Source organism: Emys orbicularis, chromosome 16 (assembly GCF_028017835.1).
Source record: "Emys orbicularis isolate rEmyOrb1 chromosome 16, rEmyOrb1.hap1, whole genome shotgun sequence".
Classification (NCBI taxonomy): Eukaryota; Metazoa; Chordata; order Testudines; family Emydidae; genus Emys; species Emys orbicularis.
In genome coordinates this window covers 13,627,325-13,640,964 of record NC_088698.1, presented here as the reverse complement: position 1 = coordinate 13,640,964, position 13,640 = coordinate 13,627,325, and the positions used below count along the sequence as shown (strand labels likewise).

Sequence of the window (13,640 nt, the reverse complement as noted above, 5' to 3'; positions counted from 1 at the left end):
GCCATGTGGAAATAAACCTAACAAAAACCAGGGCATCAAATCCATAGTATTATATTTTATTGTACAATCTGGTAAACAGGACACTCAGCTTTGGAGGATCCAGGTGACCGAGGCCCCGGAACTGCTTTTCCTGTCCTGTCTGGGCAGGACCAGCCCTGTGAACTAGGCAGCATCGCCGTGACAGCGGGGACACCCGTGGCTGTGGCAACGTGTTCATAAAAGGCCAGGCAAAGCAAACCTCCCACCCACCGGGAGAGGAACGGGCTGTGCTCAGGGATGCTACCCAGGGCACAAGGGGTCAAGGCGGAGAGACCGACAGAGGAGGGTGTCTCCAGGCGCAGCCAATCGCAAGCCCCGGCGCTCGCTCCCACCTCCTGCTCTGCGGCCCGCGGCGGCCGCGCCGCGTGTGACCCTGCAGACCGCGGTAGCTGGTTTGTAGCGCTTGTCTCGGCCATGCCGTTCCTGGAGCTGGAGACCAGCCTCCCGGCCGCTCAGCTGCCCCAGGGCTTAGCCGGCAAGCTGTGCTCGGCCGCCGCTGCGATCCTGAGCAAGCCCGAGGAGGTGAGTCTCCTGCCTCGGCGTGCGCAGCGCAGCGCAGCGGCCTCGGGTCTGGCCGCGCAGGCTGGATGCGCCCTTGCAGGCGGCTCCCCTGCAGGAGCAGCTGGGCCTGCGGCCGATGCACAGAGCTTGTCCCTGGGGGGACAGCAGCAGCAGCGAGTCTGTTTAGTGGCAGTTGCGCTGCCCACTAGACCCCCCGTTCTCTGCTGGCCCCGCACCCCCTGGGGGGCATGGGCTAGATGGGAGGGGGTCCTGGTATGGGAAAGACTGAGAATCACTGGTCTAGGGCCCCCTGGGGGGCCGTGAGCAGGTTTCAGGGGGGGGGGCACCAAATAGGGCCAGCATTAGACTCGCTGGGGCCTAGGCCAGAAAGCCAAAGTCCCACTGCTTGGGTCTGAAGGCTGGGGCCCTGGACCCCACCCTCCGGGGCTGAAGCTGAAGCCTGAGCAATGTAGCTTTGCGGGGGGCTCTGCAGCACAGGGTTCCAGACACCTGCCCTGTTTGCTACCCCCTAATGCTGGCCCTGGCTTTTCTGTACAGAAAACGTGTTATTGTGGCACAGGTGGGCTGTGGAGTTTTTGTAGTATGGGGGCGCTCAGAAAAAGGTTGAGAACCCCTGGTCTAAGGCACCCTAATAGGAGGGAAATGGAAAGGCAGGATTCCCCTGGGGTGCATGGGGTGGGTGGCCCAGGGCACCAGCTCCTCCTCATGACACACACTGCTCATATCTGTGAGGCTTGTGTTCTGTTTCCTTCCCTCCCTCCCATGGCTGTTTCCCTGGGTGTGCCCTTGTGCCCGGCATGGCAGAGGATAAACGTCACTGTGAAGAGCGACTTGCCCATGGTGGTTGGCGGCTCCGCAGCGCCCTGCGCTCAGCTGCTCGTCTCATCCATCGCAGTGGTGGGAACTGCGGAGCAGAACAGAGGGCACAGTGCCAAGTTCTTTGAGTTCCTTACCAAGGAGCTGGGGCTCGGTGCAGACAGGTGAGTGCAGTGCAGAGAGCAGGGGGAGATGTATGCAGCAGGTAGAGGGGAGTTTCATGCAGCGTCCCAGTGAGACCCAGATCAGTGCTGGTTGGAGCGTCACTAATCAAGGTCTGTGTTTAAGTACAAGTAGGGGAAGCTTGTAAGAGGCCTTGGCAGGGAGGGTCTCTCTCCTCCAGTTCTCCTGATTTCCCCCCTGCCCCGTCAGTAATTTTCTGCACTTGTTAGACTGGGCATCTTCCTTCTTGCTCCTCTCCTGGCTTTCTCCGGCTGAGCCTAATTGTGAGAATGAGGGGTCGAGTCCCGGGTTTAGTCAAAGCAGAGTTACCTCCAAATGCACTGGTGTAATGATGGGATCAGAGAGAGCCTGGTGGCTCATGAGCAAGGATTTTGGGGTAGAGGGGTTAGAAGCAGAGCTGCATTGGCGTGAAACCAGAGAAAGAGAAGATATGGCAATTGAATGTCATTATTCTTAGGGCTAGATGAATTGGGTTCCCCATTCTGGTACTTAGCAGCTCTGACTCCACATCCCCACCATGTCATAGAAAGCCCACTATACTATTAGTGTCATGCTTGATCCAAATAACTCCTCAGTAGGGCTAATTATTGTCAGAATTTATTCAGTACAGAAAAAATAAAATTTATTTTTCTATTTAAAGAAAAGGCCAGACACATCCACCATGACCCATCAGTGCAAGGTGGTAGCATAGGGCTTAGTTTGCCTTTCAGGTGGATTTATCAGTCTTTTTTCTCTGCCCCTTTCTCTCTTGTTCTCCCATTACTCCAATAGTAGCAGAGAGAGAAAAACTTGCTCCATGTATTTCACAGCTCTGGGAAGAGGAGAAGTCTCTTCTCTTTCCCTTTGTGTTTAGATGGGGGAGAAATTGTCTGTTTTGAATTATTTATGACCAGCAGAAGTTTGTAAAAAATAGTCATTCCACAGAATAAGAGAAATATTAACTAGGTTCTAGGCCAGTTGCCTAACTGGCTGCCCCTTGCATCCTGCTGCTACTAGGTCTTGCCTCCTAGGCTGTAACTCTGGTGAACAAAAGCTTGGTGGACATGGATGGTGATTTGAAAATCACCAGTGTGTAACAGCTAAGGGAAATACAGAAAACATAAAGAGAGCAGATGCCTGAAACGAAAAGGCGGTGACTTCCTGTTTTCCATGGGACTAAGGTATTTTCTACTTCCAAGAATAGCTCTAAATTCAGCATTCTGTGCAGCTGCACCAGTGCTGACCCTGGTTGAGGTGCGAGGACGGCCAAGGACATGCAGGGCTTTGCACTGACTGAACTGTTTGGGGCTTATTCTATTCTGCACATGAGTAACCCCATTTAACATAATCAGTGCAAACCCCAGTGCAGCTTGCTCTTCTCTGTGTTGGGGGTCAGCAGGCACTCAGATACTACAGCAATGAGAATTTACATATACTGTATAGACTCGTTCATTAGCCCGTTCATTTATAAGCCGACCCCCCAAAATGGATAGGTAAAAATAGCAAAAACTGTATGACCCTTTCATAAGCTGACCCTATATTTCAGGGGTTGGAAAACTTTGGCTCCCGGCCTGTCAGGGTAAGCTGCTGGCAGGTTGGGATATTCTGTTTATCTGGAGCGTCTGCAGGCATGGAGCCCCTCAGCTCCCTGTGGCTGCGGTTCGCCGTTCCCAGCGCCACTTCCCGCAGCTCCCATTGGCTGGGAACGGCAAACCACGGCCACAGGGAGCTGAGGGGCTCCATGCCTGCAGACGCTTCAGGTAAACAAAACAACAATGTATTAGATATTAAATTAAATGATTCCATAGACTTTAAAATCATCAAATTTTGGTGTAGACCCGTTTATAAGCTGACCCCCGCTCTTTGATGTGTCACTTTTTTACCAAAAATATTGGGCTTATGAACGAGTGTATATGGTAAGTACCTTGGATAAATAGATGGTTAACAGTTTAACTTTTTGCAGGTGTGGACAGGACTTTAGAACCCACTCACACACTGTCCCTGTAAAAAATCCTGCTCCTATTAGTCAGAGACGTTAAGTCCAGACCACTGAGAGCTATGTTTAGTGGTGTGTTTCTGGGTTGTTGAGAGAACTTACTGGAGATAATGTTCCATTATAAAATAACAACCTTTCCTTTCCTCCTGTGTTCTCTCCTCTTCCACATGCAAAGGATTCTGATCCGTTTTTATCCACTGGAACCTTGGCAGATTGGCAAGAAAGGAACTGTCATGACTTTCTTATGATCTCTTCAAGAAACCCATTAAAAAGAAACCCTTGTGGAGGGCACAACCCCAGGATGGCCAGCTCTACCTGTTTGTTTCTACGCAAGATCTGATATGTATCCTTCTACACCTCCACTCATGTAGTTCCTTTCTGTTTCTGCTTCCTGTGTGCACACAGCTCCAAAGCGGGGCTTACCAGCCAAACTCTTTGACAGTAACAGTTGGAAGTCTTTGTCTCACACCTGTCTTGTGGCCCAGAGACAATGCAGTTACCTATGATCTCAAACAAAACTTGAATCGTGAGGTTTGTGTAGCTGGGAGTTTGTTTTGTCATCAGCAGCGTCATGATGGCCTTCCTTATTTGGATCCAGTTAATCCAAGTTTTGTAGTCTTTTCCTTTAGCAGTGAACAGTTCTTTATTTCTGTTGCGTGGTTGGCATCATTGATAACTGACTGGGGAGGTTCTCCAGTTTTGTTCAGCCTGAGGGCTGCTTTGCAAGAGAAAGACAGATCCTGTCATGTGCTAACCTTTTCTCTTCCTTGTGAAATTCTGTCTGTTCTAGGAGTCCATGGGCCATAGCTTGAGAGTTTATGGGCTTAACTTCACCACCAGATAGAATGCTGATTGGGACCATGTCCCTGTAGACTCTTCTACACCAGAAGTCACTAAATGTTGCTCATTAGTCTGGCAATAGGCACTAAACTAATTCACAGTAGTTAGCCTAACTCGCTGCCACTGGAGGGCAGAGATTCAAGGGGATCTGAGATCTTTCACTTCCAACTTCTGTGAACATTTCTTCCATTCTAAACCTCCCCCCCACCCCATTTCTGGGAAGAGAGAATATTGGTCTGAGGGAAGAATCTTTTAACTTGTATGGGATGGCTGGGCTAGGGCTCCTCTCTAATCTGCTCTGAGCTCTACTTCACTAGGATCATTGGCTTGCACAGGTGGATGTTCTCATGTTCATTCAGTAGACTCCTGTAGTTCAATATCAATGTGCGTATTGTGCATTGGGGTATGTGTGGAAGGAGGGCTTCTTATTGCAGAATCATTTCATACCCTAGGACGTGGAGCCCAGGAAACTGTTTTGCTGGTTCAGGTAATTAGTTTCAATTCCTGTAACTTGTCTCCTTGTCCACAGTACTTTCCCACAACCCTCTCACTACAGTGAGCAAGATCAGAACACTTTTTATTTTACAAATGCTTTCAATGTTCTGTGGGTGGTGGAGAGGAGCTGATGAATTTGCACATAACTGACTTCTTGGAGTGCCTGTTTCCCTCCTCTCCCCCCCCCCCCCCCCCTTATTAGACCCAGGGCTTTGCTACATCTGCTCTAATGTCCATTCTCTTAGTAGGGGAGTTTTCCCCTTGGGGCTTTTAGAGTTGGTCACTTTATAACCGGATTATACACAATATTTTATTTTAAAAAAACCCTCAACCCCCTAGTTATCATCGTCTATAGGATTTCCTTACTTTTGCATTTCACTCAGCAGAGATAATGAAGATAGAGTTGTCAGTTTCATTTATAGTACTTTCTAAGGTCCAAATCCTGCAAACATTTAGGCATGTGAATAGTTACACTGAATTCATTGGGATTACTTATGTGAATAAGTGTTTTGAGGGTCAGGATTAAATAGTTCATTTTCTGGTTCTGATGTACTACTACAGTGTTTAATTGTCGGGTATTTACAGCATTGCAAGGGAATAATTACATTTAAAAATGAACGAATTTCCTCTTTCATTGCTCACAGAACACTTTTTATTCCAGGTTTCAGAGTAGCAGCCGTGTTAGTCTGTATCCGCAAAAATAACAGGAGTACTTGTGGCACCTTAGAGACTAACAAATTTATTAGAGCATTATTCCAGTTAGCGTTTGTAATTTTTTTTTTTAAACACACAATCAAAAATTTGGGTGTCAAGTTGGAAGTATCTTTCATTTATTCAAAAATAACTGAAACCAATGAGGTTATTAAAAATAATTAAAACCAAATGATTTATTAATATCTGAAGCTAGTTACTACACATGCAACATAACTTTCTTCCATTGTTGCAAAATCACTGTCCTCTAAATAAAATCTGCACTAAGTGCAGATTTATGTGTTAGTGTCATGAGTTGGGCATTTATCTGGTCAATAAAACTTTTATCAAAATACTTTTAGTGTGTGTCGATTCACTAGATTATCACAATACTTCCATTTTGTTTCCCTTTCTCCTTGTATCTCACTCACCCTCTCTAAGCACACTTGTAGATAACACAGCTGTCCACGCTCCCTGTTTGTTTATTTTTCTCATGAGGTCTTTTCAGTTAAATGCTTTTAAAACTAGGATAGTAAATTAAACAATTGTGTGTCACTGAGCATATGACCAGTGATCTTAGAAATCCGTTTGCCATGGAAAAAAAGCTGAATTTGCATTTTTACAAAGAATCTTTAGTTTTTACTTTTTGTGAAAAATAAAAACATATTAACTACATTTTACTGAAAGTACTTATGTCACTTACTCAATGTGCGCAACCTCCTCCTCTTGTGGTTAATTTTTGAATGCGCTTTACTTTACGTAGCTAAACATACTCCAATAAACTGCTTCCAGTGTAGAGAGGTTATTCAATGGTGTATGTGGGGTTCATTTTTTAATGCATCTCAAATTTCACTTCAGCCTCCAGATGTGAGTGATTAAAGTTATGAAAAGATGCCAAAAACTTAAACAATCACCCCAAAGACAGTGTGTCTCTGCATTTGGCAAGGACAAATTTCATGTTGATGGTAATGTGCTGTTCTGTACTGTATGCAGCAAGGCTTTAGATTACATTCGAAGGCAGACAATTGCAGAACACACAGAAAGTGCCAAACAAACTGAATGGAAAAAAAACAAAAATGAGACTGAAACAGCAGGTCCATCAACAACAGTAAAGAAACAATGCACTGTGACTGGATCATACCAGCGTTTTTGTGCATTTAAAAAAAAAAAATTCTGAAAATATACAATACAGACATAGAATTATTTGGTATGTGTATGAAATGCAAATTGCAATGCTATTTATTTTATTATAATGATTGATGGCACTGGTAGGCTTCAGACTTGCTTAAAAATTGTAAATATATCAATAAAATAGTGTTCAACAGTTACCTATATATTGTGGCTAGGAAAACTAAAGTTCAGCATTTCATTTTAATTATGGAAAATATGGATTTTTATGTTTTTTATCAGAGAATTTGGGGGGTTTTATCATGGAAAACTAGGATCCCTGCATATGACAAACTTAAAGCTGTAGCTGATCCTATTACTACCCTCGCTCCAGGCACGGGGACAGTACTGCCCATGTCCCTATGAGTGGCTCAAAAAAGTGGAGGTGAACCCTTTGTGACAATCTGAGAAAACCCAGTAACCTCAATGTTAGCATTACAGAAATGTAGCTTTAATTCTGGTTTGTAAAGTACTTCCCTTCTTGGAGCCGACAAGTTTTGATTTCCCTTAGGGCAAAAAACAGGATTGTTGTCCCAGCTCCCCTTGCTGGGCCTTGTTGGCTTCCTACCACTAGTTGTTTTTAGAGGCTGTTTCTCCTTCATTGCTTCTCCTGTTAGCTGCTTCCTGGCTTTGTGGCTCTCTCATTGCTATAAAAGGGCAGACACAAGAAGAAGAGGCAGCCTCCACACAAGCTCTCTAGCTCTCAGCAGCAGCTTCACTCCATTGCCCTGGGGTGTATAGATAGACAAAGGAGTGGAAAGGGGATGGATACCACCTGGAGGGATTAAAAGTGGGAAGGAGGTTGCCATGTGAAGATAGCAGAAGAGAATGACTTCTGAGCTTGTTCCAACTGCTGGAGGGGATTGTAGGCCAGAGGGGTCCCTGACCCCTAGAAGACAACAGATAAAGGGGGAGCAGGGCATATTTAGAGGAGTGGTAGGTTTGTGGAAGGAAAGTCTTGGGTGTTGGCGGGAGTCTCAGTAGGTTCAGACAAGCACCTGAGCTACCATTACTTTGGTTTCTCCAGTCACAGACTTTCTATGCAATGTTGACTATCTGTTTCACACCCCCAGTATGTCTGTGACATTATATTAGTGACAAAACATAGGTACTAATGCAAAATCATAATGTAAACTGGGGCAGGGAACTTACCGAGAGCTTCGTTGCTCATGGACTTTGCATCTTTTGTAAGAGAGCAGTTAAAATATTAAACCAAAGTGAGTGAATGGCTGGGACAGATTGTTTTTCTCAGCCTGAGCCCTCTTATCATTTATTTGGCTCTGGCAAATGCAGGGGGTGGAGTGGGATCAAAGCAACGATTATGAGTTGGTACCATAAAATCACTGTAGGCTCTCCTATTCCACAAACTGCTAGTGCTGAATGTTCCCTGTGATCATGTTGGCTAGGGAAACAGCCATTTAGCTCCTTCACTCTGAGTGAAGTTTAATGTTTTGGGGCTTGAGGAGGAAACTGGCATAGGAAGTGTGACGTTGTGCAGTCTATATGGTTTTATAAAAATATAAGTGAGTATAATGTAACTGGGATATGCTTCATGCAAAAGGTCTCTTGTAAGGTATCATTACAAAGCTCATAATCTACTGAGTGTGATCATCCTATTTGTAGAAATGTACCACTCTTGTATCTAAAACTAGAAATATAAAATGTAACTCTGAGGGCCTATTGTAATTATGTAAAGTGTGGGCCATTAATGATGGTTTGGAATCTTGATGACTCCCATTGTCTGCAGATGGCTGTTTACCTGTGAGTCTCCCTGTATATGTGTGTGCTGGCAAGTGAGTAATGAAGTCTTGCAGTGACATGTGATCATGTCACCTGAACTGGAATCCATCTTTAACCTGGTGCTTTTCCAGTGAGGGGAGGGGGTGGAAACCCAGAGAGACAAAGGGTTCCCGCCTTATGCAAAAGATATATAAAGGGGTGGAAGAGAACAGAGGGAGAGAGGAGCCATCATGGAGAATCCCCTAGATAACACCTAAGCTGGAACAAAAGCTGTACCAGGGGAAAGAATTGTGCCCAGGCCTGGAAGGTGTCCAGTCTGAGAAAAACTTACTGAAGCATCTCTGAGGGTGAGATTATCTGTATTTAGTTTGATTAGGCATAGATTTGCGCATTTTATTTTATTTTGCTTGTGACTTACTTTGTTCTGTCTGTTACTACTTTGAACCACTTAAATCCTACTGTCTGTATTTAATAAAATCACTTTTTATTTAGTAATTTACTCAGAGTATGTATTAATACCTGGGGGAGCAAACAACTGTGCATATCTCTCTATCAGTGTTATAGAGGGCGAACAATTTATGAGTTTGCCCTGCATAAACTTTATGCAGGGTAAAACGGATTTATCTGGGTTTAGACCCCATTGGGAGTTGGGCATCTGAGTGCTAAAGACAAGCACACTCCTGTGAGCTGGTTTCGGGTAAACTTGCAGCTTTGGGACCAGTGATTCAGACCCTGAGTCTTTGTTAGAGCAGACTGGAGTGTCTGGCTCAGCAAGACAGGGTGCTGGAATCCTGAGCTGGCAGGGAAAACAGAAGCAGGGGTAGTCTTTGCACATTGGGTGACAGCTCCCAAGGGGGTTTCTGTGATCCAACCCACTGTGACGGGTTGGATCACAGAAACCCCCTTGGGAGCTGTCACCCAATGTGCAAAGACTACCCCTGCTTCTGTTTTCCCTGCCAGCTCAGGATTCCAGCACCCTGTCTTGCTGAGCCAGACACTCCAGTCTGCTCTAACAAAGACTCAGGGTCTGAATCACTGGTCCCAAAGCTGCAAGTTTACCCGAAACCAGCTCACAGGAGTGTGCTTGTCTTTAGCACTCAGATGCCCAACTCCCAATGGGGTCTAAACCCAGATAAATCCGTTTTACCCTGCATAAAGTTTATGCAGGGCAAACTCATAAATTGTTCGCCCTCTATAACACTGATAGAGAGATATGCACAGTTGTTTGCTCCCCCAGGTATTAATACATACTCTGAGTAAATTACTAAATAAAAAGTGATTTTATTAAATACAGACAGTAGGATTTAAGTGGTTCAAAGTAGTAACAGACAGAACAAAGTAAGTCACAAGCAAAATAAAATAAAATGCGCAAATCTATGCCTAATCAAACTAAATACAGATAATCTCACCCTCAGAGATGCTTCAGTAAGTTTTTCTCAGACTGGACACCTTCCAGGCCTGGGCACAATTCTTTCCCCTGGTACAGCTTTTGTTCCAGCTTAGGTGTTATCTAGGGGATTCTCCATGATGGCTCCTCTCTCCCTCTGTTCTCTTCCACCCCTTTATATATCTTTTGCATAAGGCGGGAACCCTTTGTCTCTCTGGGTTTCCACCCCCTCCCCTCACTGGAAAAGCACCAGGTTAAAGATGGATTCCAGTTCAGGTGACATGATCACATGTCACTGCAATACTTCATTACTCACTTGCCAGCACACACATATACAGGGAGACTCACAGGTAAACAGCCATCTGCAGACAATGGGAGTCATCAAGATTCCAAACCATCATTAATGGCCCACACTTTACATAATTACAATAGGCCCTCAGAGTTACATTTTATATTTCTAGTTTTAGATACAAGAGTGGTACATTTCTACAAATAGGATGATCACACTCAGTAGATTATGAGCTTTGTAATGATACCTTACAAGAGACCTTTTGCATGAAGCATATCCCAGTTACATTATACTCACTTATATTTTTATAAAACCATATAGACTGCACAACGTCACAGGAAGGTTATGCAGGCCCCTTAAATCCACAAACTGAAATCAGTACACAATCCTGCATAGTACAGTATAGAGAAACCAAAGGAAGCAGTAAGCATTTGTTTACGCTGAAACAGCCCGGTTACTTAGATCTGTTACTCTAGGTCCAAGAAAAGCAAATGTACCAACTGCCTAGGTCTCAATAGGAATTATTTAAACTTCTGTTCCCCACAAATACAACCCCCAAATTGTCCAGCTTTTCTTGCACGCTGCCTGCCAGATATCTGATCCCCAACGTCACTCAGCAAGAGATCTTTTTACAGTTTCTAAATATTTCAAGCCTTGAACTTCAAAGAATTTGGCTACTGTTTCTAAGGGTCAGTGATCTTTATTGGATTGTTCAAAATCTCTGTACTGAGATGTTTGCATTTCCAAAATCTTAACAGACTGGTTTAAGGGCTCCAAGATAACTTCTGAGATTCTCAAGTCTTTGGGACAAGGACTGTGTAGGTATTTAATCAGCACAAGGGGCCTGATCCTGTTGAAGACCTTTGGACACTATTAGGATATAAATATTAAATAACATTTGAGTTAAAAGAACAACCATGTGGGGAGATTGCTTTAAGGTGTATGAATACCCCATCCCCAATTATCAGCTTATACGATAGCTGGTAGGGTGATAGTCTGCTTTCTTAAGCCTGGAGTCAAAGATTTTGAGATAAATATGTGTACGTTCTACACAACGGGAACTATTTTTTATATCACTTCAGGTGGGAGATTTCCTTGTAGTACAAGGTGGCATGGCTGCAGGCTGATATGGTTCCTTAGATTTCAACAATATAAACTAGAAAGCAATATAAGTCATTTATGAAAGCTTCCTCCATACAAGCTCTCCAAATGCATCTGAAACTTGAAACACCCCTGCTATTCCAGATCTGTCTTCTCTGCCCATCCCTGAGATGTTTCTGTAATAAGCACAAAATGGGAGACTACAATAAAAGATTTTAATTTGACAAGCCACAGTTTGAACTCAGACGTACCTGGGTGGCAGGCCAATGCACTAACCCACTGCTCCTTATCTACAGCCTTCTCCACATTGTAAACAAATGCCCGTTCTACAATCACATTCGCAATTAATCTGTTTTAATTTTAAAAATAAAATACAAATGAAAAAAACAAACCCAGACTGATGAAACATATTTATTTCTCCTTATAATCATGTTCCTACTAGCTTCCCTACATAACCCTGCCAGCATACTTCAACACAAACGCATGACTGAGAGGGTACTTCAGTCTCCACACTTTCAGTCTTTGGGTTCCACTGCAGGTTGTCAACATGTATGCCTGGTAGACATGTCTACCAGGACTGACAGTATCAGCTTATTCCATGTTGGCCAGCAAACAGCTATCAGATGGTAACAACATCTGGTCACTGTAGTCCAATGATCTGCTTGACAGAGTCTCTTCATCCTATCACCAGTCCTCTACTCTCTCCAGTGTCTCCCTAAACACACATCTTCATTCTCTAATAATTTACCAGATGATTTTACCATAAAATCATCACTTTAAGTTTAGTGGATATATTTGATACACAGCTACAAAAATGCCTTTTAGGTTCCCATTCTGAAAAAGATCAAAGATCCAGCACCAAAAAATGACTAAAGCTTTGATGTGTATGTTTCAGCTGTTAGACATTTGACTATAGGGTGCTCCAGTGTAATGCACAAGTTAGGATATGCCCTTTAGTGACCATCAGAGTAACTTGATAAATTGCTCACTTTGGTTAAAGTGATTGTAATTAACTTGACTGAGATAACTGATCAATTGTTCTTCATGTCCACGGAAAGTAGAAAGCTTAATCTGCAGCAAGGAAGATTTAGGTTAGTTATCAGGAGAAACTTTCTAACTAAAAGGGCAGTAAACTCTGGAATAGGTTACCAAGGACCTGTCATTGGAGGTTTTTAAGAACCGGTTAGACAATCCTGCCTCAGTGTGAGAAGAGTGGACTAGATGACCCCTTTGAGGTCCAATCCAGCTCTACGTTTTCTATGATTCTATAAGAGCAAAGTGTCATGTTTATTATTACAATCTATTTACATAGTGCTCTAACTCTACATAATACTATATACACATACACCAAGGGCTTGTCTTCGTTGGAATGCTTAACTTGAGATATAACTCGAGCATTACCCCCAACCTGATTCCAGTTCATAGACAAAAATCTCTACCTTGAGTTAAGGTGATGCTTTAAACTTGAGCTAGCTGGTCCGTCAGGTGGTATGTGTTATTAATGCTGTGGGGATGCAGCTACAGCTCAAGTTAGCACAATTTATCAGATGCTAATCCAATCACTCTTTGCTACTATTGCAATCATTCTCTGCAGGTAAAGTGTGATGTTGCAATGTGGCTGCTCTCCCTTAAGCTTGGCTAGCTCAAGTGGAGTAACTTGAGCGTGTAACTCAAGCAAACTGGTGAAAACTGAGCAACTGACAGGGAAAGAATTTTTGACACTTTTTAAAACTCTCTGCTTTTTGTTAGCACCTACTTAACTTAAGTAAATTACATTCTGGAGAAAGGACATTTTTCTTAAAGATTCAACAGCTCACTTTCAATTAAGGTGGGAGAACATACAATAAACACTGGAATGATGGGCTGGGGAAACAGGAAGGATTGTGTAGTTGGCTGTGAATATACAGAATAAAGTAGGAGGGCAGTTGAGAAGGACTGGAAGGAAAGAAGAAGACTTCAGTGTTTGAGAAAATGAGTTTCAGCTGAAGCTAGGCGTCCATGAAGAAATATCAGAAAGGCAACCAGAGAGGACTGAACAGCCCACTACAACAGAGAAAAGGCAGTAGTTGAATCCATGAAAGGTAAAATCCCAGCGATGGGATATACAAATGAAACAAGGTATCAAGTACAGGAACCTGATGCACACTGGCAGAAAACAGAAGGCAGCAGGAAGAAAAGCCAGGAAAGGGGATAGTGAAGGAGGGTCAGCAGCAACGCACTGGAAGCAGAACCAGGGCCCTGATTCAACAAAGCACGTAACCACGCTTAACGTTAAGGCGGTGGAGATGTCCAACCCCTCAGGCAATGCCCGCAAGCTAAGTGCGGAGATGCTCCAAGGCGGTGTGGCGATGACAGTCCAGAGGGACTTGGTGGCAGGCTGGAGAGCGCCAGGGACA

At 44.0% G+C, this 13,640-nt stretch overlaps 1 protein-coding gene across 2 annotated transcripts; it reads left to right on the top strand.

Moving 5' to 3' along the window:
• Nucleotides 1-382: 382 nt before the first annotated feature.
• On the top strand, nt 383-6,349 carry LOC135890290 (D-dopachrome decarboxylase-like). 2 transcript variants are annotated; one of them, XM_065417650.1, is made up of 5 exons: nt 383-561; nt 1,366-1,541; nt 3,711-3,878; nt 4,376-5,531; nt 5,630-6,349. In XM_065417650.1, exons 1-3 carry the CDS (start codon nt 454-456, stop codon nt 3,781-3,783), a joined length of 357 nt encoding a protein of 118 aa, XP_065273722.1. In that variant the 5' UTR covers nt 383-453; the 3' UTR covers nt 3,784-3,878; nt 4,376-5,531; nt 5,630-6,349. The 2 variants fall into 2 exon arrangements, with proteins under 2 accessions (XP_065273722.1, XP_065273724.1); XM_065417652.1 differs by lacking the exons at nt 3,711-3,878; nt 4,376-5,531; nt 5,630-6,349 and adding an exon at nt 2,557-2,693.
• The last annotated feature ends 7,291 nt before the right edge of the window (nt 6,350-13,640 follow it).

Bases quoted from the DNA above. Each gene is read 5' to 3' on its own strand.
- LOC135890290 (XM_065417650.1), top strand. From the start codon at position 454: ATGCCGTTCCTGGAGCTGGAGACCAGCCTCCCGGCCGCTCAGCTGCCC. The intron at 562-1,365 runs GTGAGTCTCCTG...CCGGCATGGCAG, and splicing joins TCCTGAGCAAGCCCGAGGAG to AGGATAAACGTCACTGTGAA. The intron at 1,542-3,710 runs GTGAGTGCAGTG...CCACATGCAAAG, and splicing joins CTGGGGCTCGGTGCAGACAG to GATTCTGATCCGTTTTTATC.